The sequence below is a fragment of the Anas platyrhynchos genome, chromosome 7 (genome assembly GCF_047663525.1).
Source record: "Anas platyrhynchos isolate ZD024472 breed Pekin duck chromosome 7, IASCAAS_PekinDuck_T2T, whole genome shotgun sequence".
In the NCBI taxonomy this organism is placed as follows: Eukaryota; Metazoa; Chordata; class Aves; order Anseriformes; family Anatidae; genus Anas; species Anas platyrhynchos.
The window spans coordinates 29,753,925-29,781,307 of record NC_092593.1 but is presented as its reverse complement, the minus strand read 5'-3'; the positions used below and the strand labels follow the sequence as shown (position 1 = coordinate 29,781,307).

General features: G+C 41.8%; 2 protein-coding genes and 1 pseudogene across 9 annotated transcripts in view; 1 reads left to right on the top strand and 2 right to left on the bottom strand.

Moving 5' to 3' along the window:
• The window catches only part of LOC101802378 (UDP-glucuronosyltransferase 1A1), a 35,435-nt gene extending 19,608 nt beyond the window's left edge, over positions 1 to 15,827 (bottom strand). Inside the window, exon 1 of one of the 2 annotated variants that reach the window (XM_021274451.4) lies at positions 14,898 to 15,827. In XM_021274451.4, coding sequence (XP_021130126.2) covers positions 14,898 to 15,752 — 855 coding nt within the window. In that variant the 5' untranslated portion in view covers positions 15,753 to 15,827. Of the gene's footprint in view, positions 1 to 4,800; positions 5,638 to 14,897 lie in introns of those variants that run through there. The other variant, XM_072041189.1, reaches the window with a different exon arrangement.
• Positions 1,015 to 2,495, bottom strand: LOC110353250 (UDP-glucuronosyltransferase 1A1 pseudogene; annotated as a pseudogene).
• Positions 15,828 to 17,544: 1,717 nt separating the features above from the next.
• Positions 17,545 to 27,383, top strand: part of USP40 (ubiquitin specific peptidase 40) — a 33,635-nt gene continuing 23,796 nt past the window's right edge. For 3 of the 7 annotated variants that reach the window (XR_011810746.1, XM_072041169.1, XM_072041174.1), the window contains exons 1-8: positions 17,545 to 17,650; positions 19,595 to 19,811; positions 20,334 to 20,401; positions 21,365 to 21,478; positions 22,025 to 22,189; positions 22,729 to 22,875; positions 25,633 to 25,776; positions 26,696 to 26,824. Coding sequence is in view for 6 of the 7 variants with exons in the window: in XM_072041169.1 (XP_071897270.1) it covers positions 19,613 to 19,811; positions 20,334 to 20,401; positions 21,365 to 21,478; positions 22,025 to 22,189; positions 22,729 to 22,875; positions 25,633 to 25,776; positions 26,696 to 26,824 (966 nt within the window). In the remaining variant the exon portion in view is untranslated. Of the gene's footprint in view, positions 17,722 to 17,778; positions 18,472 to 18,924; positions 19,110 to 19,594; positions 19,812 to 20,333; positions 20,402 to 21,364; positions 21,479 to 22,024; positions 22,190 to 22,728; positions 22,876 to 25,632; positions 25,777 to 26,695; positions 26,825 to 27,120; positions 27,357 to 27,383 lie in introns of those variants that run through there. The other 4 variants (XM_072041170.1, XM_072041172.1, XM_072041171.1 and 1 more) reach the window with 4 other exon arrangements.

Below are 27,383 nucleotides of genomic sequence, written 5' to 3'. Positions count from 1 at the left end.
GCTTGGTGCACCCCAGGACACGGTTGGCCCTCCTGGCTGCCAGGGCACACTGCTGGCTCATATTCACCTTGCTGTCAACCACAACCCCCAGATCCCTCTCTGTAGGGCTGCTCTCCAGTGTCTCGTCCCCCAGTCTGTAAGTATAGCCATGGTTGCCCCGTCCCAGGCGCAGGACCCAGCACTTGCTCTTGTTAAACTTTGTACTGCTGATGATTGCCCAGTGCTCCAATCTATCCAGATCTCTCTGCAAGGCCCTTCCACCCTCAACAGAGTCAACAGCTCCTCCAAGTTCGGTGTCATCAGCAAATTTACCATCAAACCTTAAACATCATCAAAAGACCTTATAGTCCCAAAATCCAAATTGCTTATGAAAACATTGAAAAGAACTGGCCCTAAAATGGAGCCATGGGGGACTGGCCGACAGCCTGATGTAATCCCGTTTACCACAACCCTTTGAGCCCTACCCATCAGCCAATTGTTCACCCATCGTATGATGATTTTATCTAGCTGAATGCTGGACATTTTGTCCAGTAGGATCCTACGGGAAACTGTATCAAAAGCTTTACTGAAATCCAAAAAGATTACATCAACTGGCTTCCCTTGATCGACTAGATGGGTGATCTTATCATAAAAGGAAATGGAATTTGTTAAACAGGACCTACCCCTTGTGAACCCATGTTGGCTATTTTTCTGAAAAGTCTGTCTTTGGAAGGATGAAGTAGGGCTGGAAGGGGTAAAGATTAGGCCACGTTTTTTGCCAGATATACTTAAAGCTGGATTAGCAATTCATGAATTCTGGTTCTGCCGGGAAGAGCATACCCCAGGGCTGTGAAAGGAAAGTTGTTTCCTTCATGCATAGACAATCAGCCCTGGTTATAAAAATGATCAAACAGAAATATTGTAGACAATACTATGATTTACTACTGAGATTGTCAGAGTATACCAGATTTATTTTTTTTTAATGGATATTTAGCAATCTAGATCAGCTCTAGATAAACTCTTTTTAGGGAAGCCTTTCAGTAGGCAATGCAAGCTGTTGTACATGGCCTGGTGCTGGCTAGCAGCTGTAAAACCCTCCAACAGATTTGCAGAAAATTGCACAAGGCATCCATGCTTTTCAAGCATAACCCCAGACTGAAAGAACAATCAGAATGTTACCTGCCAATTGACACTTAATGACACTTTATTTCTAAATTCTGAAAGGATGGTTGTATTAACTGGAAAAAAAAAAAAAAAAAGTTTTGAAAAGAATCAGTAAAACAGTTTGAGGTAATAATAACTAGCAAAGATGAGCAGCAGACCTGCCTAGATGTGTGTCTCGTTAGCAAGACAGCAGTGATAAACCACAACTTTTTCCACCTAGTTCAAAAAAAAACCCAAACAATTATATAAGCAAAACTGCTTAGATACCACTAGAGTACCTGCAATAGTGGGAGAGAATTAAAATTAACACAGTTTTTCACATATTTTCTTTACAATACACCTTACTGCAAATCTAAATACCACATACTCATGTATACAAGTACATACAGACACAGCATATAGTAAGGTGATTATTGCAAACAGCATTTTCCATTCAAAGCTTAAAATATTTTATCAGGGAAATCACTGACCTGAGGTAACGTCTTTTTCTTTCCACAATTTATACCTCCAATAAAAACTATGTTGGGCATCAGTGGCATGGGATATTCAAAAACAAAATCCATTCTCTTAAGCCAAATGGATCCATGGCTTAAAAGATCCGTCATTGTTACTTGTCTTTGGAGAAAATCCGAGGCCAGCAGTTCAAATGGCAAATAGGCAAAATTACAAAGAAAGGATTCTGACGCCTTGAGAACTAAGTTTTCCACGCGCTGGATAAATGTCATGTGGTCTGAGTTGTCTGTAAATGTTCTTGGGACATAAGAAGGGGGGTCTGGACACTGAGCAGCCTGCAAATCAAAACTGCAGGGGAGTCCTCGTAAAAAGAAAACTGATGGAATCGAGAGATGCAAAGCCAGTATTTGTCCACATGGTACAACAGGATCTGTGAGAACAGCATCAAATTTACTCCCTTCAAGATCCTGCATCAGATCCTTATTGTGCAGTAAGTTGGCACAGGAGGAGAAGTAGAGATCGGAGATGATGTGAACTTTTTCATAAAGTGCAGTAATTCTTTGAAGAAAAGGTCTTCTCTCAAAAAGATCATTTGCAAACAAATGCATGCTTGCTCCTAGTTCTTCCCTAGTTAAAGGCACTGGATATGTTTTGAGAGTGTAGTATTCAGATGCCTTCACGTTCAAGTTGACTTCTGGTGCAACGACAACAATTTCGTGCTCTTTCTGACTAAGGGCCACCAGCACTGAGCGCATGCTGAGCCAGTGACTCCCATCCATAGGCACCACCAACAGCTTTCCACCATTGCCCAAGCAAAACAGAGACAGGAAAACCCAAACCCCTGCAGAAGCTAAGTAACTGTGATTACTTACAAGAGCCATGTTTCTAGAAATCCAAATTCTGTTCCTCTGCCCTTACCTGACAGATCTTAAGTAGACCCAGAGCCCCCTGCCAGATTCTCACATTCCCACTTAATGATCTGGTTTTTCCAGCAAAACCAGTCACTAGCAACCATTCATGGTACTGATGAAACATTTAAGGAATGTGATAATCAACTCCTGTTGGGCAGAACTGGCCTGGGTACCTGAGAATCCCTTGGGACAGGTCCTTTCTGATTGTTTCTCTGTGATGCTTCATGTCAGATTGAAAAAAAAAAAAAAAAAAGGAAAACAAAGCAAAACAATGCCACTATACTACACAGTATCTGTGCAAATCCTAAGGAGAATGCTCTGCGATTTACACAGAGCTAAGTCCTGGGTCCAGATGCAACACTAGGTACAAATGTATTACAAGAACCAATGCTGCAGCAGAGACTTGCATGAGCCAAGGCAAACTACTAAATCTGTGCTGCCATGCATGACACTTCTTCATTCTCATCCTGTGCCTTTCTGAAACACTTTTTTCTTCCAGGAGTTATAAGAAAAGCCACTCAGTTCCCCTTGTACCCAATTAGATACAGGAAAGTCTGGACAGGGTTAGAAAACAACAGTCCTCTTGTTTCAGGACAAGAACTGACTGTGAATGGTAAGTGGTGATGTTCTCACTGCAGATGAAAAGCTAAGACTAGGAACTAAAACTCTAAGCAGTTAGCAAGTATTTGTTATAGACACTTGTCAACCTGCAGGATTAAACTGTGCTGTTAGATGCAACTGTGTGATGCACAGCCATAGCCAGAAAACAGCAAATAAAATAAAATTAAAATTAAAATAAAAATCAGGGCTAGCAGCACCACTAAAGAATTGGTAACAACTATTCTTGCTGGACTGTGAACTTTAGCCCTTGAGCAAGATAAGGTGAGAGCGAGCTCTGTCTTTAGAGGAGAGCCTAAATTTAAGCTGGAACTGCCACAAGGCCTGGCCTGCAGGCAGAGCTGGTCTCCCTGGGTTTGTCCCTGAGGGAGCCATTAAAGAGCTGGATGGACAGAACAGATAGGAAAAAGCACTACCCTGACAAAAGTGCCCATGCAGGGAGGGGGTGGCAATTTGAAAGGCACTTTTGTGAGAAAGCAAGATCTGCATGATAGCAGCTCAACAGGAATCAGTGGTACTTTCAATGGGCAGCATCAGGTGAAGTACTGGGAGGAGTAAAGCAAAGCCCCAGAGCTTTAAGGTTGGCTCTGGGGAAGGTGTGCTATGCTTGGGAAATGCAAATCTGTTTTATCCTGAAGTTTCATTCATTCATATTCACAAAGACATCTGACTGCCAGAGGAGAAGGAGGAGTGCATTCCTTATGACGCACAGAAGGCTGGCAAGTGAGAAAAGTTCAAGGGAAGAGTAGAGAGGTGCCTGTTTATTTCTAAGGAGCATCTGTAAAGGATAAAACTTTATCCTTTCCAGGAAATGATGCGATATATTGCTGAAACTGCTGGATGACACTAACTACAGATCCATCAGCTGCTGAGGAGAGCTGTCTCCTCTTAGCTGTCTTTTTCTAGTTAATCTCTGGCTTCACAACATGAGACTGTTCTACTTATATCACAAGCAAGCAAGGAGCCCAGATACATCACATGCAGCTATGGGCTACATGTACAGCATGAGCACCAGCAAGCTCTCATGTATCATACACACGCAACAAGTGATCAGCTTTAAAGATCCCACAATATTTACTGGAATTCTTGGACACGAAGGACGTGCTTTTGTTGCATGCTTTTTAGGTCACAGATGCCTGAGCAACCACCCATCAACATTTCCTATCCAAGCTGGATGTCTCATAAAAATGCAGCAGAGAACTCAGCTGTCTGGTTTTTGTGATGGGAACTGTTGTTAGACCATAACTTTCACCACAAAAAAATTATTAGCCTTCAACTCAAACACAACACTGCTGTTACAGAGAAGAGCAAATAATACTACTGCACATAACCCGGTGAGTTGCTTTTTGACCAGATAAGCAGCTAGTGCTCTAGAAGAAATAGGCCACTGCCACGTGGGGCAGGGAATGTTTGGAAGAGCTGCTATAATTCTCCTGCCCTTTTTGCATTCATTCCTGGACCAAGCGGTGTTTGTGCACCTGACCAGCTGGAATTAAACGCTGCAGAGCGTGTGATCCCTCACCGAAAAAAATCCCTGTGTTGGGCAGGCCCAAAAAAAGGAGGTGGAACCACAACTTGTTAACAAAACAAACAGCTAATCTTTAGGTAAGTAAACTCTACATCAAACACTGCTGGAACTTCTCCCTTGTTATACTTTTCCCAGCCAGTCACTGACCTGAGATAACGGCTTCTTCCGTGCACAGTTGATGCCTCCAATGAAAATCATATTGGGCATCACGGGTGTGGGGTAGTCAAAGACAAAGTCCAGTCTCTTCAGCCAAATGGACCCGTGGCTTAAAAGCTCTGTAACCGTGATGGGCTTTTGGAGGAAGTCCGAGGCCAGTCTTTCGAATGGTGAAAAGATGATTCTGCAGGTGAAAGCCTCTGAAATGGCAATCAGTACGTTCTCGACTCTCTGAGGAAATGTCATATGGTCTGTATTGAGGGAGAACATTCGTGGGACGTAGGACGGTGGGTCCGGACTCTGAGCGGCGTGAGTGTCTATAGCACATGGGATAGCCCGCAAGAAGAAAGCAGAAGGGATAGAAAAATGCAAAGCAATTATTTGTCCACAGGGTGTCACAGGGTCTGTAAACATGACATCAAATTTGCTTTCTTCAATGAATTTCATCATCTCTTTGTTGTGCAGTAGGGAACTGCAAGCAACTTCAAAGACGGCAGAACTCTTTTTAAAAATATCCCAAATATTCAAAAATCTGTAAATAAAAGGCTGGTCATTAAAACTGTTTGCAGTAAGTGAATGCAGAAGATCTTCCATCTCTTCCTCTTTTAAAGGTACAGGGTATGTTTTCAGCGTGTACCACTCTGAGGAATCTACAATCGTTTTCATCTCTGGTGCCATGACAATTATTTCATGCCCTCTCTTGCTCAGCTCAATCAGCACTTCCTTCATGCTGAGCCAGTGACTGCCCTCCATCGGGATCACCAGCACCTTCCCAGCAGCAGCGCTACCCAGGCAGCACAAGAAGGGGAGCAGCACAGCCACCAGCATGTTTGGAGTTGAACAGACCGGAGCCCAAGTGAGAGAGAGCTTTTGTAGCTACGATCCACCTACGCAAATGCACCACTTGGCAATGCTTTTTCACGATACCTTTGCCCTTTTTGACTTGCCGCATGTTTCATGGGTTTTGCAGTTTGCACGCAATGGGATTCACATTGGAAGATTAATGATTACAAAGGGTTGAACTGGGGTTTGTGCTTCAAAAGCTGGTTTGCACAACCATGAGAAAGGTGTGTCTTCTGCCATAAACTTGGCTCTCCCAGGCTGTGACTACAGCTCAGTGCCTCAGCCTGCTCTTCTTTGTCCCATACTAGGACCACTGACTGATGATCCTTCCTACCATCAGCAGCCCAGCCATGCAGACCCCGTCTCATCTCATATTCCTTACCTGAACCACAGCAGCAGTCTCTCCTGTTCACCCTTCTTGCCTCCAAGCACAGCAGGCTGGGAGGTAGGGGACTGCAAGCTGGTGGGTGAGTCTGCAGTTATTGTTACCAAGCCACAGGGGAAATGTCCGGGGAAGGCAAGAGCCCAACTTTAGCCTGTGGCTCAGTTAGCCTCACGTGCAGGCAGGCAGCACCCATGAACAGCTATGGACACGTGAGCACAAATCACGCAGGCAGCTGGGAATGACTCCTGCCTGTCCCTTGTTCTTTGCCCAGAAAGGCTTGGCTTTTTGTTAGAGCTACTCCTCCCAAGGCTGGGCATTTTTCTCTAGTGACCACACAGCTGGTTTAATCCATAAGAAGCCAAGCCCCCCATGATCTCTCCCTGTGCTCTTACAGCAGCACTCAGTGCAGCACAACTGCAGCTCTGATGTGGAAAGGAGATGGGACCCATCCGCCCCATCCCTGCCCAGGTCAGACAGTGGTATCTGGGCACCCTATATGCCCTGTGTCCGCCCCTTTCCCAGGATGTAGGGCTGTGCACGGCTGTTGTGTGAGCTGTCACAACATGTGAACATGCCACAGCAGTCTCAGATACAGCTGGAGAGTGTTTGTTGGCAATGCCAGGTAAACCCAGGTTTGCAGCTTCACTTACTTGTAAGAACACTTCCCAGGTTGCAGAGGTGGTGCTGGGCCACCTTCAATTGGTCCCATGCCTAGGTTTTGTTCATCCATGTGATTGGATTGAACTTGCCTCCTATCTAATTTCTTTTCATAGTTTTTATCAGCATGAGCTAAGAGCTTTGGTCTTCTGATCACTTCTCACTGCAGCACACTCATGAAGTAGGGCAGGACCATCCAAACCACCCTACAGCAACACCAGCACAGGGGAAAACACGAAGCTTGCCCAAAGAAGATCTGAGTGGAAAATTCTCTCACAAACCTGTGTGAAACTTTTACTCCTGTGTACAGCTTCCTCTCCCATCAAGCACAAAATATCTGCCCCAGATCCTTGTACCTTCGACAGGCTTTTCCCTTTCTTGCAGCTGATTTCTCCGGTGAAGAGAAGGTGGGGTATAAAAGGAGTGGTATCTTGGTATCCACATAGAGCCCTTTGATAAAATGATGGTGGATGGACATCTCTCCAGACTTTAAAGCACTGTTTAAACCTGGCACAAATGTCCTTAGAAGGCAGTTGCTGACAAGGAGGTTCAGCACCCACAGGGAGACTGCCACATGGTTTGTGCAGCTGGTAGAGCCCCTTGGGATATAAGAAGTGGTATTTGGACATTTACTGGCAAGATAATCTAGCTTACATGGGGACCCATGATAGAAAGGCATCCACAGAACAGGTGGACTGCTAGGATTACCCCACGTGGACATACTTAGTCTATACAGAGTATACCAAATTACAATTATCCATACAGTGATGGAGATCTCCATCCCACTGCAGACTGTCAAATTGTTACAGTATAGTAATTTTTTATAAGCATTTTCTTTTCCAATTCAACTCAAGCAAATGGTACAGTGAAACATAACTTACACTAAAGATAAATATGAAAAATCAATGTTGAACTACCTGAGTCGTTTTTTAAACAACAAAGACTAGTTGGTACAATTGAGAAAAGTGATTTTTTTTTTTTTCCCATTGATGCAAACCTGCATTTTTGAAGATAAGCAGCCAACTGAAACTCTGTCCTCATCTCTACAGATAACTTCCATCTAACCCGTCATCCTATCGGGCATAAAATTAAGTTGCAAAACAGAAGTTCACAGCTGAACATCAGATAACATAAACCAACAGGGTTCTAGTGCATGAACTTAGGAGTTCACGGCCTGTGTCAAGTCAGTTCATGACTCAAACAGTTCATGAACTCTGCGGGGCCAGATACTTCTTGGTTGTGTTATATATGGAGTGGTAATTCGTGTCGAGAAAATGGTTGATATTAATAAAGAAGGGGGAGATTTGGGAATGTGGCCATGGGGGTTGGAAAGCCCCGTGGTTGAGATAACATTAGACTCGTAAGGACGAGGCCATCAGGAATATAAAAGAGTCTAGAGGGAATGAAGAAGGGTGATTCAGGAGACTCCAAGCAGTCTCTGGTTTCTTGTTCTCCAGCTGGTTCTCTTGTTCTCCAGCCGTTAAGGCATGGATGTTTCTGGGTGTTTGCTGCTGTTACATTCAAAGTTGTTCGAGCAATGAAAAGTTGTTTTGAAAAGAACTGCTGTGGAGAGAAGGGTATAAGAGGGGAGCCTGCCCTCAAGAAAGAAGAAGAAAAAAAATACAATATTCATCTTCCAGTCTATATGAGCACCAGCCTCTTGCTAGTATGGCTATACTTTCTTACAGACTCAACAGACTCCCTACTTTCTGTACTGGACCATCAGAGCAAAAACTGTGGAAGAGGTGAGGAAGCAAAAGAAAGAACAGAATAAAAGCCAGAGAAATTGAAGGCAAACCATTTTAACAGGACACAGAGTACAACAGAAAAATAAAGGTTGAAGTTCTTAGATTAGCACAGATTCAGCTGGGGTCAGGTCTAAGCCAAATAATTGGTATTCAGAAAATTAACATACTGGCTTGTTTTTTAACATAACTTGGTAGGTTTACACGTGTTTGCTGTTCATTATCCAGTAGCAAAGGGCACTGGTGTCACTTGCAGGTTTGAATGCTCTGCTGCTCATTACTGTATTACTCCACTTGTATTTGCAGAAGAACACCTCAAAGAATTTGCAAGAAAAGAGACCTCAAAGTGCAAGAGCTGTGTGCCAGCTCTTGGCAGTAGGAGGAAAGCCTTCCCCACTGCATGCAGAGGGACAGAAATTAAACGAGACTTAAGCTTGGATCACTAGTCATGTTAAGATATTAGGATGCAGTTGAGCTTACCGTTCACCCTGGGGTTGCTTCAGCTGAAAGAGGTGTTAATAACAGCAGGACAGACTGGCTGCCATGTGGTTTCCTTCTCATCTAAGCAGCAAACAGCGAGTGGCACTTAGGGAAGAAGCAATCTAGAGGTGTTGTTTCACCTACTCAAGTTGTTTTCCTGTTGTTAGATGAGGTTGCTCACACCCTTATGCTCTGGGCTTTGCAAGCAGTAAAAAGTTGTTTGAACACCTGAGTGTGATGACAGCACAATTTGATTTCCCAGGTTTTTGGATGATGGATAGGGCTTTAGATTTTGTCAGAAGGAATCCTCGTGTAATCGAACCCAGTCCTTTTTTGATGCTCAAGTGTCAAGCAAAAGGATTACAGTAGCTTGGTAGCTGCTAGCATGAACCTGCCTGATTTCCCCCCTTTCATAGCTATGGACATACACCGTTATTCACCTGCACAGAATGAGGAAATATGCCTAGCATGGCTTCAGAGGGAAAACAACTCATCAAACTGCCAGTTGGGAAGTAACTTTAAGTCTTCACAGTAGCAAGAAGCAGCAGGCAGCTACGGAAGCCACAGAACACAGATCGTTTTTAGGGCAGCCCTCTTCTAAGCAGTAAATAGAGATCATATGAAAATGACAGTATGTGATCCTGAAATTATTGACTGTATCCTATACTCTTATAACATTTCTTGATTTTTGTGCGCAGACCTTTGTCAAATATTTTTACCTTCGCATTCACCTTTAGAATCATATTAGAGAAGGCTAACTTGACCAGAAGACAAACTTGTCATGGGAAGGGAAAGTAAGGCAGTAGTTCCATTTGATATGAAGGGATTTTTGTAGAAAGAAGTGTTTTCTAGCCTCCTTTTATATCTTTTCTTTGAAATATGGAAAGCACAGTGATGTGGACAAGAACAGACTGAAGAGGACAGTGAGATGAATGCTTTAGACTGTCCATTTCAGGCTGATGCATGCTGTGCAATGAAGATGCACAATACACGGCACAAGCAGCACTACTTTTATTTGCCTGATGTGTATTTTGCCATTGCAATGTAAGGCAGATGAACAGTGTGGCTACTTTTAGAGGTGTTCAACAACTTTACAAATACTGGCATGGTATAAGACTGCTCGGAAATGTCAGTAAGTTCATCAACACCTTGAATATTGAAGATGAGCCTGTTGTTTGGTTCATGAACAGAGTGATAATTGCTACCTCAGAGCTGAAAATGAAGAGTTGCCCTGTACCTGTACTACATCACCTACCCGTGTTAGGAAAGTGAGGTACCCTCAGACATGTGAGTCCCTTCTGAGGACACAGTGACATTTGGCTGTGCAGGTTTTGAAAAGTGTTTCTGTGTACCAGGTATGTCTGTGTGTTGTGGTACTGCTTACTGTATGCTTTGACTTTTCGCCAAAGTCTTTGAATTCCACTTCAGTTGCATATTTCAAAGGACCAGTTGGACATGTCTCCTTATCAGAGCTTCTCAGATGCTGCTGGCTCTGGCAAGAGGGTTTCGGAGCAGGGCCTGTTTTCTTAATCCCTTTGCTGGAGGGACAAAACAAAGCGCCTTTGTTCCGTTCTACTCCTGCTTTACTGGAGCAACTACGTGTATCTTCTTGAATCAGTTTATTTAACTATTTTAAGTTGACCAGTTGTTTAAATAAGTGTTTAGTGGTTTGGGTTAAAAAGCTAGAAACTTTTTTGAAAGGTTGCTATAGCTTACATCTCTGAGCTTTGATCAATTTACACAAACTTTGTGAACTGCCTAAAAAAAATAAATTAAAAAATGCAGCTTTGCATTTGCTTTGGTTATGAATGAGATATTCATCAAAGTGTTTCTGGACACACAGTGCAAGTTCATTTCTGGTCTCCCTAATGAGGGAACACTTATCACGACAACCTTCAGGTACTTCAGGAGTCAATATGATGCTGGCATAGGACCTCTGCCCAGTTGAGATACCAAGCCTGTTTTCTGCAAGCCTTGTATTAAACCTGCATGACACTGGGACTTGGCAACTGGATTTATGCGTATGTTAATGAATATGTAATTGATACTGAAACAGATGGCAATGCAAATTGGAAGACAAGAAGAAACGCAGCCTGAGGCAGCCAGTTATCTTAGTCAATGAATAAATGCAATTTGTGTTCCCCCAGGCATAGTCCTGTGGTCAGGAGTTGACGGAGAAAAGGCTCTACCACTCTGCCTTAGATGAGAGTATTTCAGGATGATGTTTATGGCTCAGGAGGGTCAGGGATTTGGGGATTTCATTCCCAGCTCTGTGCTGCATATGACACATTTGCCCAGTTCTGTGAAAACTTGAGCTCCTCAGCAATGCCTTGAGCTCCTGAACAGGTACTGAGTCAGGCAGTGTCAGATGTGACACAAAGGAGCCCTCTTCTGGAACTGGGTGGCAATACCAGATATTTCTGCCTGTGGAAAGCTATGGGAAGTGTTGAAACGGAAAGGTCTGTGGCTTAAGCTATTCTTCTAAGAAAAGAAACCTCATTTTGAGCCACTACTCCGCTGATTGAGAAAAGAAAGCTGCACGACAGGAGTGCTTTACTCATCAGAAGCCTTCAGTGCCAGCCTGTCCTTTCTTGTCGCTTTGCTTCTTTATAGACATACTTCCACATCTGACATTGAAATAGAAAATGCAGTTTTGACCTACAGAGGATAAAATGTATTTCAGAGTGATCAAAAAAAATTGCCAGGAAGGCAAGGCAAGGAAGCAAGGGAGCTGTGAGTGGCACTGCCCTGCGGCTGGATGCTTGCATTGCCTGCTGCCACACATCTCCAGCCACAAAGAGGCTGCCTGCAGATGCAATAAACTTGTGAGTGTTGTAATCCTAAACAGCCCTGCCTGCTCACCTCATGGCTAGATAAGCAGCCTCCTAGCTCAGGGAGTTCATGTCGGGCCACCTACAGGCAGGTCTAAGCCTGTGGCTGTCACTGTGCCACCCTGATAGAACTACAAATGCTTGGATTTGCTAAGGGACGAAGTGACAATGCCTGGCCAAGCACCACCACCCTTCTCTTGGATGCACAGGCCTATGCGTCTAATGATTCTCCTGCACAAAACCTGGATAATTACAGCTGCAGCCAATGAGAACCTGCAGAACGATTCCCAGAGCTGTTCCCTGGTGTGAACCACTCAGAGATCCTCTCCCAGACAGCATGGATAGGAGTAAAGCACAATTAGCAACTCTCGCTCCACACAGGAGCATCACAAGATAGCATCAAAGCCACTGTGAATAGGACACTGTCATTTCCTTCTTACTGAACAGACTCCTGCAGGGAGGAAATATCACCCTGGCAGTGTTGCACTGAGCTGTTACTGACTGCCACAACATCAAGTAGGACAGGTTGTCGCTGCAGAGCCTTACAGAAGTTCACCTGTCCAGCTCTTCTCTTGTGTAAAGCACTGGATATATTTCTAGCATGTCGTCTACATAGTGGTTTGTAGATCATCAGCAAGCATTTTGTGCCCAATCTGCCTGAGCTTTTCCAATACTGGACTCATGCTAAGCCAGTGGCTTTCACCTTAGACAGTACTAGAAGTATCCCACTGATCTGAAAGCTCAGGGGATGTCATAAAAAGCACCTGCGTAGCAAGCCAATGAAGAAATAAGACAACTAATGGCTTCTAGGTCTGTATGCAACCCCAAAGAAAATCCCAAAGAAAACTCTTCAAGAAGGGAAGTTCGGGAGCAGGTCTTATCACCCGAAGTCAATCATTCACAGGGTTGGTTTCATTATAATTAGTAGTTATCATAAGAGCTCTGGGCACAGTGCTGAGCTTATTGCTTAACCATGTAAATGATTTCCAAATCTCATCTTGGATCTCAATTTGGCATACAAAATGAATTGTCATCCTTACACCGGACATCAAGTAATGCTGAGGAATGCTGTAAGAAAGCAGCGATAACCTGCATGCAGAGCAGCCTCGCAGCCACCAGCAATAAGTGGCTCAGGGAGCTCTTGAAACAAACTGTATTGCTGACATTGAATATTGTTTATATTGTCTTTGTTTCCATCTTTATATTACATATCTCTATGGTGTGGTTTTTTGTTTGTTTGTTTCATGAACTTGTCTATTCCCTTGTTGAACTCCTGTAACTTTTTTTTTCCCATCTATAATGGCCATTGTCAAGGCATTTCAAAGTTTGGGAGAAATACATGAGAGGAAAAATCACCTTCCTGTCTTTGCTCTGAAGCCATTAAATCAATACCTGATTTTTCCAAGCATCCCGTAGTTATTGCCTGTCAGGAAACAGAACAATCATTCTTCACACATCTTGCCCATGTCATTCACAATTTCTGAGACCTTTGTTCTGTAGATCTGTTTTTTTCGATCACAAAATAGATCTTGCTCAAACCTTTTACCAGCCCTCTCACCTTCTTCTGTACTTTTGCTGTTCTACCATATTTCCTCTGAGATGAGAAGTCAGACAATATTCAGAATGAAAGTATGCCATGGACTTATTGAGTAGCTCGGAGAGCTTTTCTCTTTTCTTTTTTTTTCCCTTTCTTTCCTAGTCATTCTAACCTTTTGTTTTCCTATCTGTTGAGCAATGGGATACCAGGTTTCAGAGAGCCACCTATTTTTATCACGACTATATTTATGAACAAAGATGATTAACCTAGAGTTTACAACTGTGTATGGATAGGCAGACTTTTTTCACCCATGTGACTCCCTTTGCATATTTACACTTCCCTACTTTATGGCCTTGCTGCTGCGCAGTTCCAAGTGAAATAGGAGCGATTCTTCTGTTCTCTGTAGAAATGTAGGCAGAAAAGCCAGAGTGAAGTTAGGAGGAATACACAAGGTTTTTGAAGATGCAGAACATATGATTTCCACTCAATAACAAACATCAGTATGAGGACAGGAGACGGCAGGTATAAAATAAAGCCAGGGTGGTTCTACCCCTTTGGAAAGCAGCAAGCTACAACGTGTTTACAGCTCTGAGACCTTCAGGTTATAAAAACAAATAGAAGACTAATGTCATGCAATCAGAAAGAACGTGCCATGGTACCTCTTAAATCTAAAACTACTAAGTGCCACTCCCTCGAGTTTAATACTAGAGAATGTATGCAGTCAGCTTATTTTTTATTTGCCTAGGAGCGGTTCGGGGGAGTCTGTGTAAGCCATCAGAGAATATAAAAGAAGGAAAAAAAGAGAAAAAAATCAACTCAAAGATACTGTAGTGCAATCATGTAGTGATATTGTGTGACCACAATTCAGAAGTGAGGAAGTAATTTCACAGGAATGTAATATGTGCCTGGAAAGAAATGTCTGGTGCTATTAATTGTTTTTAACTTTCTAGATTAGCTTTACAAATCCCACAGAACAGTTCTTATAAATGTCAAGAAACACTTAATAAAAATGTCTGATTTTGCGTTTGTGTTTCACAAAATCAGCTATTTTAGAATAATTCTTTCAGTTTCAGCTTGAGATTTATGTTTCACCATGATCTACAAACAGAAATAACATAGACTGCCACCTAGGAAACCGTATGTTATGAAAATACAACCAAAGCAAGTTAACTGACTTTGCTGAGCCTAGAATTAATGACAACAGGAACAACAAAAGACTCTCAACGCGTGGTCTTTGGAGTTTTCATCAGACAAAAGAAATATATGCCAGAATTCATGAAAGTGAAACCAAAATTGCATCAGACTGAAGAATAAAATAAATATTCACTGAGGACAGTAGCTGGCTGATGAAGTCCATTTTTTGTTGGACTTGTCAGAAAATCTTTACTAATTCAAATAACAGTCATCTGCCTCCATCAGGATAAAGCCATTTCAGCCCATGGAAAGCAACTGCCAGAAACCAGATGTATGAAATCACTACCAGATAAATAAATATATAAAATAAACAAACAAACAAACAAACAAATAAATAAATTCAAGAGCACAAAAGCCCATAAGCCATGTGATTACATTTCTTTGGAAAATGTATGATTTGAAGAAAAAGAACATACCTTAGGCAGTGGTTTGCCCGGAGCACAGTTTACACCTCCAATGAAGACCATATTGGGCATCACCGGTCTGACATACTCAAACACAAAGTCGTATCTCAGTAGCCAAATGGAAGCACCGTTCAGCAGGTCTAATAGGGATACGTCTCTTTGAAGAATTTCAGAGGAAAGCTTTAATCCTTCTTCATAGAAAGCATCACAGTACACAAGCTCCAGGAGTGCAATCAATGCATTTTCCACTCTCTGGAAAAAGGTCATGTTGTCTGAGTTGAATGTAAACAGTCTTGGGACATACGACAGAGGGCTTGGGCACTGTGGTGCATCATAGTGTAGACTGCAAGGAAATCCTCTCATGAAGAACACAAACGGAAGAGAAAGGTAATTAGCAAGTGTTGCTCCACACAAAGCAATGGGGTCTGTTAGGAGAGCATCAAAGTCACTTTGATTCAAGTACTGCATTATTTCTGTGCTTCTGAAAATGTTCTTGCACTGATTAAGGAACAATCCAAAAGTGCGTTTTGAGACGTTGTAGAGTGTCAGAACATTCATTGGGAAAGGCTGGTTACTCAGGTGAACAGATAAATACTCTGCAAAGAACTTATCCAGGTCTTCTAATGTGTAATCCACTGGGTATGTTTTCACAGTGTATGATTGTCCCTTTCCCATCTGCCAGCTTATTTCTGGTATAAGCACCACCACTTCATGTCCTCTGTCCATGAGCTTGAGAACTAGCTGCTTCATGCTCAGCCAGTGGCTTCCATCCATGGGTACCACCAGCAGTTTGCCTCCTTCGGAGAGGCCAGGAATGAGGAGGATAAAAATCGAGGCAGCAAGCAGGTAGCAGAGCCGAAAAGTCATCTTCCCGTGGTCAGAGCAGTGACTGCAAAAGCGTCTTCTTCTTCAGGCTGTAGCTCGAAGATGCTTTTGGAGGAAGCGGATGGATTTATCTGCTGAGTTGTGCTGCTTTGTCATTATCTTCTAGTTAATGATTTACTGCTTTGATCTGGGCTCAGCTATGGATGAGAACTGTTGTTGCCTTTTTTTTTTTTTTTTTCCTTTAATTGCTTGTAAAGCCAAATGTAGTGAGTGACCCTTTCCCATGCTGAGTCATTGGAGTTCTTCAGCATTTAATAGAGAACTAGCTCCTCGACATCCTAATCAGATTTCTTAAGACTTCCCTCTTTATCACTCTTGTGTCTTGTCTTACCACTTAGACAGGGCCAAGGAAGGCGAGTCTGGTGAGAACAACTCCAATAACACAGTAACAAATGAAAACAGCTTCAACACATTTCATCACAGTTGGAGTCACAGATGTTCACAGAATTTATTTGAAGACAGAACAGGAGAACCTCAGGATAAGAGGAAAGGGCAGATGAACCACAATTTTTCAGCTAGCAGGAAACGGAGCATCCCTCCTATGGCATACAGTAACACCAAGAGACGTTGAGAAGGGCTGACCTGGCATCTGAAGCAGAGATTTGGAGCTATCAAGCACCTAAACAATTAGATGCCTAAATGGCACTGTGACGTGGAAAAATAATGAAACATAGGATATTTAGAACCACAGGTCCATAGAATATCCTGTGTTTGAAGGGACCCGCAAGGATCATCAAGTCCAACTCCTGGCTCCACACCCCACCACCCAAAAATCAGACCCTATGTCTGAGATCGTTGTCCAAATTGAGAGCTGTCCCAGTGCCTGACCACTCTCTGGGTCCAGAACCTTTTTGTGACACCCAGGCTGAAGCATCCCTGTCATTCCCTTTGGTCCTCTTAGAAACACAACTGAGACGCAGAGGCAGTATTTCTCTCCCTTCCACACCACTGTTAATGCAATGATGTTAATTGCGTAGAGCTTTCTGCATGGTTTTCTTGTCAGTCTTTTTACTTTCTTTTCCAACTTTACCAACATCTGGATTTTTTTCCTTGGGTAGCGAAGCTACAGAGCAAGTGGCAGAAAGCATTTTTCTTTTAGGCACTTGGTAACTTTTCAGAAAACAAAATCTTTGGACTTTAGAGCTGGGGGAGTTTTACCTTTCATTTAGGTAAAAATGTAAGGGAAAAAAAAAAAGGGTGAGTAATAACTAGAACAAGTTACTACTTCTACATTTATGCAAAATACACTTAAAAGTGATCCTTTGGAGCATGAGAAGTTTAATAAACAGCATTTTCTCTTGAAAATGCTTTGATAATGGCACTCCCAAATTTGCTGGAGAGGTGTACACGTAAGCAAAGGTGTCCTGCCCTCCCTGAAGCCTGGGCCTCCTCTCGGGCCCCTTCGGTGGCAGGGTGAGCGTTGTCCCAACTTTGCCACAGGCTTAATGGGGAAGGCAGGGGGTGCTTAATGAGGAAAGAAGGCAGGGGTGCTTAATGAGGACGGAAAGCAGGGGGTGCTTAATGAGAACTGCAGGGGGTGCAGAGGCGAGCTCAGGACAGGTTAATCAGTATCTCAGGAGAGCTTCCGAGCATTTAGAGCACGCCCCTATCACCCTCGGCTGGCTTAATGATCCGGGGAAGGTTTATTTGTGAGTTAAACTTTGCCGGGTTCAAGGCTGTGCAAGGTAACCGCTGACTAACGCGGGCACCCCGTCATGGCCGCCATGGGGGGGGCGGGGAACTACAACCCCCAGCAGCCCTCGCGGCGAGGCCGCGCCTCCCGGCGTGCCTCGCGCGGTGCCCCAACAAATATGGCGGCGGCGGCAGGGCGGCGGCTGGGGGTCTGGGGGCAGCTCTGAGCCCGCGTTGAGGCGAGGAAAGTAAGGCAAAAGAAGCATTTTTGGGGTGTTTCTGTGCCTAAACGGTAACGTGCAGCACGGCCGAGCCAAGGGTGAGAGGCTGGAGGGAGCTGGAAGCTCGGCAGTTAGGTCCCGAAGCGTGGGAGGTGGGATCCAGGTGTTGGAGGTGTGCTCAGGGCAGAGAAACCTGTTGGGGCGAGAGCAAAAGGGTTTTTTTTCCACAACAGAGCTCCTTCTTAGCGAACCCAACCGCGTAGTTTTATTCTGTGGTGGGTCTGAAGTGTATATGTATCGTGTGAAGTGCTGAAGAAGCGTTACAGAAAAGCAGTGAGTGTTTCCATGCTGCTCAGAGCACAGCCTTTTGATTAAAAGGTGCCCTGCTGTGAGAAGGACTGAAAATGCTTCGCATAATGCTATTTAATAAAAAGAATTTTGGCCAGTATCAGAGGAACTAGCAGCTGGTTGAATGAGAAGCCATAAACCACAACTGGATTTTCCAAAGGTGCACACCAAGGTTTGCCACTGATGGCTCCTGAAGAAATTTAGCTGATGCAGGAGAAGTAGAACATTATTGCTTGATTAAATAATCAGCTAAATGATAAGAAACAAAAGATGAACCCTCATAGAGAGGAGTGAGGGTTGTTATTTCATGCCTTTTCTAGGGCCTGTTTTGTAGGGTTCAGCATATAAACTGACAGGGAACCACAGTGAAGTCAGGTGGTTAATTTTTCTTGTGAAGCTGGCAGGTATATTGTGGTATAGTCAAGTCCTAGTAGTGAAATTTTCAAGTCTTTAAGCTACTGAACAGCTGAACGATACATAGCTGACAGCATCGATTGTAGGTGAGTCAAAAAAGATGCATATCGTGGGGCAGAGACAAACAACAATCACGTACACCCACGTATTTATGGAAACTGTGTAGTGGCAGGGTTTGGAACGAATGTACAGGGATGAGAACTTGGGATGATAAAGACTGCTTTAAAGGCAGCTCAATGCTCAGCCATTGTACAAGAAGAACAAAATAGCACACTGTAATTTAGGTATAGAAACCCATGGTTTGCACCCATCTTGAATATTGCATGCAGATGTGGTCCTCCTATGTCAAAAAGTGTAAAGGCATCAGGGGAAGTTGGCCTTATCAACTGAAGATGGGGGAGAGATTCAGTTGTAGGAATGATTATGTCACTGTAGGGGCTTTTGTCTGGAGGTGACACCTGAGTGGAATATGGTAAAGAAGGTGAAGGTAGGCACAGGAATGATTATTCACTGCTTCAATATAGCTCACTGTTTATTCACATCTGAAACAAGTATTACAACATACCACATGGAACTATGGGGTGGAAACAGGAGCTAGTTGGGAATCTTGGTACGTGCTAAAAGATCACGGGGCTATGGAACTGGACTGGTAAAAAGAAGAAGCACCAGTTTGTTGCCGTTGAGTTTCTGGCTTTCAATATCTAGAAGTGAAGAAAATGTTTTGGTAAAATATTGCTCTGTATTTACTGGTTTATTAAGTTCTTCCCACCTGAACTGACCAATAATAGAGACTATTTGCATAGATGGATTTGTTGAGACCCAGCATGGGCATTTTTACAAATTTGGGGGGCCTTATTAAACTTTCCTGCAGGTAAGTGGAACACTAGTTAATTACAGGTGTTGAGAAGGACCTTTTTTTTTTTGGTATGCATATTCCTGCTGATACAAAATTAAAATGTGATGAGTTTGATTTTAGTTAGAAGTATTTTCAGACCTGTGTGAAGATAAATGCTTTTACTTGAACCTTTTTGTCACATTAGTGCATATCTCTGTATGGATCTGACGCTCCCTTTTTAAAGTGAACGGAATATGAAACAAAATAGTATAAGCAGTTTCTTGATTTGGGACTGAAAGGTTCATCATTGAGGATTTGAAGTGGGTGGATTCAGTTACATTTTTTGTTAAATTGATTATTTTGTGTTTTAATAGGACTGTTTTGTCTTCACAATGTTTGGGGACTTATTTGAAGAGGATTTTTCCTTTATTTCAAACAATCATTGCGGAAAAGGGAAGAAATCAAAGCCCAGAGATTCTGAGCCTCCAGCTCCCAGAGACTTCACCAACCTAAGTGGTATCAAAAATCAAGGTGGGACCTGCTACCTCAATTCCCTTCTGCAGACGCTGCTTTTCACACCTGAATTTAGAGGTACTGTGTTCAAAATCTTCTTAAAGTAACATTGGAATTGATATCTTGCAGTGACTTGCATTTCTAATTATTTGTTAAAGAAACACCACAAACGTAGATTGTTTTCACAAACAGTTTATTTCACTTCAATTTAAATAAGTTATTACAGGATATTCAGTTTTATCTCTTAAATTAGTATTGCCACTTCTACGCAAAATATAAGTAATATATGTATTATATTTTCTTAGAGGTAGCCATTTACTGCTTGTGTAGATGAGAGAGGGTATTGCTGTTCATAACATGCTATTCATTTTTAATGCAGACACTACAATTCTTGAAAAAAATGTATATTTTGCCATTTAAATGCCTCTGTGCTTAGGGGTACTTTATAGCTTGAACCAGTTGTAATGATGAATGATGTTCAGATATGTTGTTTAATGTCTTAATCTGATAAAAGAAAAAACATGATACTTGACACTTAGGATAAAACATCTCAAGAGAAGACATTTATTCTTAAATAGGAATTTTTCTTTACAATTGCAGAGGCACTGTTCTCTCTAGGACCTGAAGAGCTTGGAACTCTGGATGATATCAATAAACCAGACGCAAAGGTATTTAAAACTTTCCTGTAATTAGTCGCTGAGCATTGATTCATGTGAATTGAAACAATATTCTGAAATCTCTTGTGAGGATGATACTGGAAGACAGTTTGGTTGGCTGATACTTTTTTGCACACTAGATGTAAGCTTCTGGTGCTGTAAGCTTTTCCTTCAGAAGCAAGATGTTGAGTTTGCTTCTGCTGAATTTGATGGTAGAGATTCTTTTGTGTTCAGGAAAAGCAGAAACAATCCCAAAGTTTATACAGTGCTTTTTTTTTTTTTTTGTACTTTCTATGCTGTAACTAAAGCTACAATGCTATGACTTATTTTTCACCAATTAAAAATGTGTGCAGACTAAATGACTGCACTGAGGCTCTGAAGGTTTAACAGCCCACCCATACACAAGATGTTGTGGGACTGGAATTTATTATTTATTTTAAGAGTGCTTACTAATGCTGACTACAGAATTTCATTCTTCAGCTCTTGGACTGAAGCTGGTTGCTTAGAAACATTTTATCTTTGTGAATCAAAGATAAATATAGGCAGCTGATCAAGCTTGTTGACATTAACCCCTCTCTTTCCACCTCATTGCTCATATTTTTATTTTTACTGATCAAGGAGTAGCTCATAAATCAATGTCTTGATGCCTTGTAACAAGTTCTTAAGTTTTAGGATTATGAAAAATAGGAGATAAAGTTGTCATTGTGTACTTTGGTGGTGACTTAATTTTAACCTGCGCAGTTTTGCTTTATCACAAACCTTACGTTCCATGCCTGTATTGAGTAAGGTGAGGCCTTGTACAGTTTTGGTAACCACTGTTGGCAGATGTTTTGGTGAGAGTCAAGTAACCTGACTTATAAAAGCCATAGACAATTGTGGCTTCTTAGAAGACTTTTATTAATTTTCTTTTTAAATCAAAATGATTGGCTTGAAGACTTTCTGATGTGCTGGGTATATGTTGCTTTATATTTCCAGGTTCGAATAATTCCACTGCAACTTCAACGGTTATTTGCTCAGCTTCTGCTCTTAGACCAGCAGGCTGCGTCTACAACAGACCTTACAGAGAGCTTTGGGTGGAACAGCAATGAGGTATGAACGGGCACCTGTGTCACCATCATTGATACTGAAGTCTGACATGGAAAAAAATTCTTAGAATATTTTAGGCTGTGGAGATAGCAGTTGATTAGGTCAGCTGTCTTATACTATTGTATCTCCACAGGAAGGATGTCTTAATTTTTCTCAGTGAGCAACAGAATAAATTCTTCCATTAGATACAGTTTCAGTAGCTTTCCTTTGTTTCCCTTTGTTTCTACAGGAATGTTTTTTCCAGCAGTAACTAAGTTGCTTGTCCTTTATTTACTTAAATTTCTACCTAAAATGTTACTGTGTAACTCTGCTTAGAATTTAGTGGAAATCTACATAGGTAAAGTGTCTTTTGTATGGTATATTTTACATACTTATAGCTTCTACAAAAAGCACAAGTTAAAAATGTAGCAATAATTTTCTTTTGGTGTAGTAAATACATGGGTAACAATTGAGGCAGCTCTCTGCCACACTTAATGGAAGTTGTTTTTTAAGCAATAAGCATAGCAGATGGCACTTTTATTTCTTCAAGTTTATTTTTTTGTCATGCAGGAAATGAGGCAGCACGATGTGCAGGAATTAAATCGGATTCTGTTCAGTGCTTTGGAGACTTCTCTTGTGGGGACTTCGGGTCACGACCTTATTAATCGATTGTACCATGGAACTGTTGTCAACCAGATTGTTTGTAAAGAATGCAAGAATATCAGTGAGAGACAGGTAAAGCTGGAGGATTTCCCAGGATAGGCTTCTGTTCAGTCCTTTGAAGATGCTTGAAATGTTTTTTCCCAACTCAAAAAAAAAAAAAAAAAGACAATTCTCTGAAGTGTCACTAGTAGTCTTCTTGAATCTAGGTAGTGTGTATTGATTAGGGCACTGCAGGCTTGCTAACACAAAAATTATGCGTGACTTTGTTGCTAAGTCTTGGCTGGCATTTGCTAAACTACCTACATCAAAAAGTGACTCACTAGGAAAAAGGAGGAAAAAAAAAAGCAGTATTAGATCTGTGTTGCAAATGTTGCCTGTAGTAGATAGCAGAGGGCTGAACAGTGGGGTAACAACAGTAAAACATATCTTTACATTGTTTTACTGCTCTTTGTGATTAAAAAATAATTAAAATCTAAGGTGCATGTTCTGTCCCATCAATGATGAAAGCAAAATAAGTGCTCGTATCTGCCACAGCAAATGGGATAAGTATCTTTCTAATGTACTGTAAATTTACACTACTTACAGTCTTTTTTTGTTGTATTTCTGCGTAGGAAGATTTCTTAGACCTAACAGTGGCAGTAAAAGGTGTAGCTGGCTTGGAGGAGGCCTTGTGGAACATGTATGTGGAAGAAGAGTACTTTGAAAATGAGAACTTGTATCGATGCGGAGCCTGTGATAAACTTGTTGAAGCTTCAAAGGTAATGCATTAGGTCACTCAGTATTTGATCTGCTAACAATTAGAAACTTCACTTACATGTGTCCACCCTATAACCCTCAGATAAAAAATCTGCACCTTTCTTGTTGTATAATGCCAGATTAGAATACCAAAAACGGACCTGCATGTTAAAGCTCAGCTACGTCATCAAAAAGCGTATGTGACTCATTTCTTGACTTGAGTATTGTTGCTGGCTTTAATCTGGCCAATGGTGAATAGGTTGCTAGGCCATATAGAAAAGAACAAAGTAAACTACATGGAAATTCTCACATGAAGAGCGCAGATAATAAGCAACACTTGCTTATGATACATTATGTTAATGTATCATTAACATACTGAAAGCATCTGTTGTGGTGCTGTGTAGTGCTAGAGCCTTCAGGTGAGTAACAACAGACTTGTGACAGGAACTAACCAGGTCTTCTGATGTGTATGGTTTCACAGTGTATGACTGTCCCTTTCCCATCTGCCAGCTTATTTCTGGTATAAGCACCACCACTTCATGTCCTCTCTCCTTGAGCTTGAGAACCAGCTGCTTCATGCTCAGCCAGTGGCTTCCATCCATGGGCACCACCAGCAGTTTGCCTCCTTCGGAGAGGCCAGGAATGAGGAGGATAAAAATCGAGGCAGCAAGCAGGTAGCAGAGCCGAAAAGTCATCTTCCTGTGGTCAGAGCAGTGACTGCGAAAGCGTCTTCTTCAGGCTGTAGCTCAAAGATGCTTTTGGAGGAAGGAGATGGTTTTTCTGCTGAGTTGTGCTGCTTTGTCACTATCTAGTTAATGATTTACTATTGCTGCTTTTTTTTTTTTTTAATTGCTTTGTAAAGCTAAGTGCAGTGTGCAGCCCTTTCCTCTGCTGAGTCATTGGAGTTCATCAGTGTTCAGCTGAGAGCTGTGCATGTTAAGCCTGTGTTGAGAGCAATCCCTAGGAGTGTAGCGACATCCAGATGGGAGAGCTCCTTCCTTTGGCTTGGTTTTCTGCCTTCACTGCTGGGCACCCTGGGAAAGTTTCAGGTGCTTGACAGTTGTTACACAACTCCTCTGAAGGATACCAGTGTTATATGACCCTGAATGCTCTAAAGTGGTGGTATGGATGATGATAGGCTTGGTTTCTGTCTGCCGGAGTACCTTACAGCATCCTTGTGCTGAAAACCAGTTCTTGTTTTGTTGTTTTATGATTCAGAGTAGTTTCCCTATCAGAGTAATCAAATTTGTTAAGACTTCTGTGTCTTGTTTGTGCTCTTAGCCAGGGTCTCGGAAAGGCAGTTGTGTGAGTGCTTTTCTAGAGCTGTAGGTCTTTGAATTGTAGGTCTCTTCAGGATGGGACAAAATGGTGTTTGGCTTTCTTCTGTGCTTGTTTCTGATGTCATAAAGATTTTTTTTTAAAGTAGCTCATTTTTTCCTCATATTCCTGGTATTTTTTGTAAAGGGGAAGCAGTCATACCTGTTAGTGCACCCTGCCTTTGATGTATTTTGCCCTCTTCACAACAGCGAAGCGCTTTGGCCTGCTTTGGACATTCTTCTGTGCCATGATGAGTGTGATCCAAACCTTGCAACATGCCTAATGTGGAAGGCAGGAGGTGCAGAGGCAAATTCAGGACAGGTGAAGTTAATCAGTATCTTAGGAGAGTTCATGAAACTTTGCCAGTGCCTCATGTGGCTTGTTTATGAGGGTTTCAGTTAAAATTTGCTGGGTTCAAGGGAGTGCAAGGTAACAGTTGGCTACCTCTGAAATTTGGTCATGTAGCCGGCACTAGGGAGGCAGTTGTCTAACAGCATGACCCTCTGCATGCACCTAGCTTGTTTCAAAGACAAGGTGATCCATACCTGTCCTCTCTTCCTTCATTTTTTTGCGGGTCTTTGGAAGTTATTTTCTCCCCTCTTTTGTCCTGACCTCTAAAAAAAAAAAAAAAAAAAAAAGAGTAGTTGAAAAATCTCGAGTTCAAGAACTTTATCAAACTTTAATCACAGTCGGATTAGCACTCTAAACTTGGAAGAGCAAAATCCTTTGTGCCTCTGCAAAGCAGTCTTCACAATTGATGCAAATGGAATACCTAATTCTAGTTTTCTTGAGCCACGCATGTGCTCCTGATAAACCCATTTATGGCTGTGTAAATGGAGAGTTGGATAGAGACACTGGCAGTGCTCACAGGCCACCGAATCTATGCTTATGTTAAGAGCATAGCAAAGCTATCGTGAAGGTCTTGCTCTCCTATAGCACCTGCAAAGTGGGAGCTGAGTTCCTGTGTGTTCTCTCTGGTCTCCTGGGAGCTGTGTGGGTCTGGTGATGGCGCGTACTGTGCAAGGGGTCAAGAGCAAAGTTGCTGGGAAAACACTGCATAGCCTGACCTCGTGGGAGAGCACAAGCCCAGGGATTTGAAGCAATTGCTTCATAGTGTGAAATTTGTGAAAATCCTCTCACAAAGAACACGTGATGTTTGGAAATGGAAACTACTGACTTGAATTTCAGCAGTGTTCTGCTTCATTTTTGTAGCAGGATAAAGTGTGGGACTGATGATCAGGGAAGGCGTAGGGTGTCACAGGAGTGAAGGATCTTAGTTGCTTTCTAGAATAGCTTGTTGACAGGAAAATTGAGAATTAGGGAAGGCATTTTCTAGTAATGAAAACACTGGCCATGTCTGCCTCCTTGTAAAGTTTTGCTGGAAAATACAGGTTCCACCATAGCAAGGTGGAAGCATTTTTCTGTATAACAATATGCTTATAACTTTTTTTGTTGTTTTGCAGTCTGCTAAACTACGTAAGTTGCCTCCCTTTCTCACCATTTCTCTCCTGAGATTTAACTTTGACTTTGAGAAGTGTGAACGATACAAGGAAACTAGTTGCTATACGTTCCCTATCCAGATAAACCTGAGGCCTTTTTGTGAGCAGGTTTGTACTGTTGCATTTGTTAAAATTTCTATATACTCAGCAGAAAACTAATATCTCAGGACAAGATATCTTTAATTTTGCATTTTGTCAAAGCCAGATGTTAAGGAAACCTTGTAGGTTTCTCTGATGTCCCTAGTTCCAATGCTTTTGTAAAATGTCTCCAAAAGATCAATTTCTAAGAGTGAGAAATACTTTGTAGCTATACAAAGTGGAAGGGTTTAATAATGACCTACAGCTTAATCTGTGTTTTTCTTAAGAAGTTAAATCAACCTTTGTATTGGCAATTCCTATTAACAGATATATATGTTAACAAATATACAATGTTGTCACACATGAATTTAGCTATGTATATTTTGTGTCAATAGTTACTTTTCTTACAAATTCCTCTTTGTATTCATATCTGTATATGTTGGTTATAAACTGAGCTACATCATTACCTGATGCCAGCTTTTGATCCCTAAAGTATGTATAGAATATGCTTAATAGATGTGCTCTTACTGAAGGGATTTTTCTTAAAACATTCTGTTTTTTTTGTTGTTGTATTTGGGGAAGCCTTCAGTTAGTTTAGAAGTTTTTCCTCAAGTCTTTTAAATGAATATGAAATAAGCTGGTGGTTATTACAAACAATTTGAGCCCTTCTATTATTTGCATCAGTATTTATTTATTTTAAATTTGAAATATTTGAATTTCCACCACTGTTCAGAATAACATCTAAAAAGTTGCTTTATAAGCCTGTGCCTTGGTCCATGCTTCATGTTGGTCCTTGCTAGTGTTCCCCATCACTGAAGAGCCCCTTCAGTCTTTGCATGTGCAAATGCACATTGAAAAGTATCAGAAGCTATGCTGATGGTATAAAACTGTCCTTATGTGGAAGACTTGCTGATATTTTTTATTATTATTATTATTTTTCTTTTTGAAGACTGAAATGGATGATTCAGAGTACATGTATGAGCTCTTCTCTGTTATTATACATAAAGGTGGCTGCTATGGAGGACACTATCATGTTTATATCAAAGATGTGGATGAATTAGGAAACTGGCAATTACAAGTAAGTGCTAAAGGTTTCTTTTTCTTGCTCTATCACATCTAAAAAAAAGTATTAAGAGAATGAAACAGACATCTAAGTTAATATTTTAGTGAGACGTTTGGTCTTTCACCTCCTTGAGGTTAGTTTTTTGGCAGTATACTATCTCTTCAAGTTGGAAGCTCTCAGGATTTTGGAGCAAAGTTTATATTTCTGACCTGCTGAACATTAACGGGCTGTTGTATTACTACTGCCTGTTGTATGGCATGTGCACAGATAGTCACTGTGGGTGTATATACACTCCAGTCAGAGTGCAAGCTGCTTGAGCTCTGTTGTAGCAATCTTTGAGTGCATCTTTACCACGTGTTGTGTGTCATATGATGAACTGGATGTTTTTGTACGGCATCCAGATGCCTATGTAAAGAGGCTGCAGAAACAATCCTGTGTAAAACACTATGCACAGCTTGCTCAAAAATACTCAGAGGGTTTCCTTTACACTTCCAAATCACACATGCTGTTGTTAGTACTGACTGGAAGACTGCTGGCTGTGTTTGAAGTAAGTGTTTGTGAATATTATTTTTCT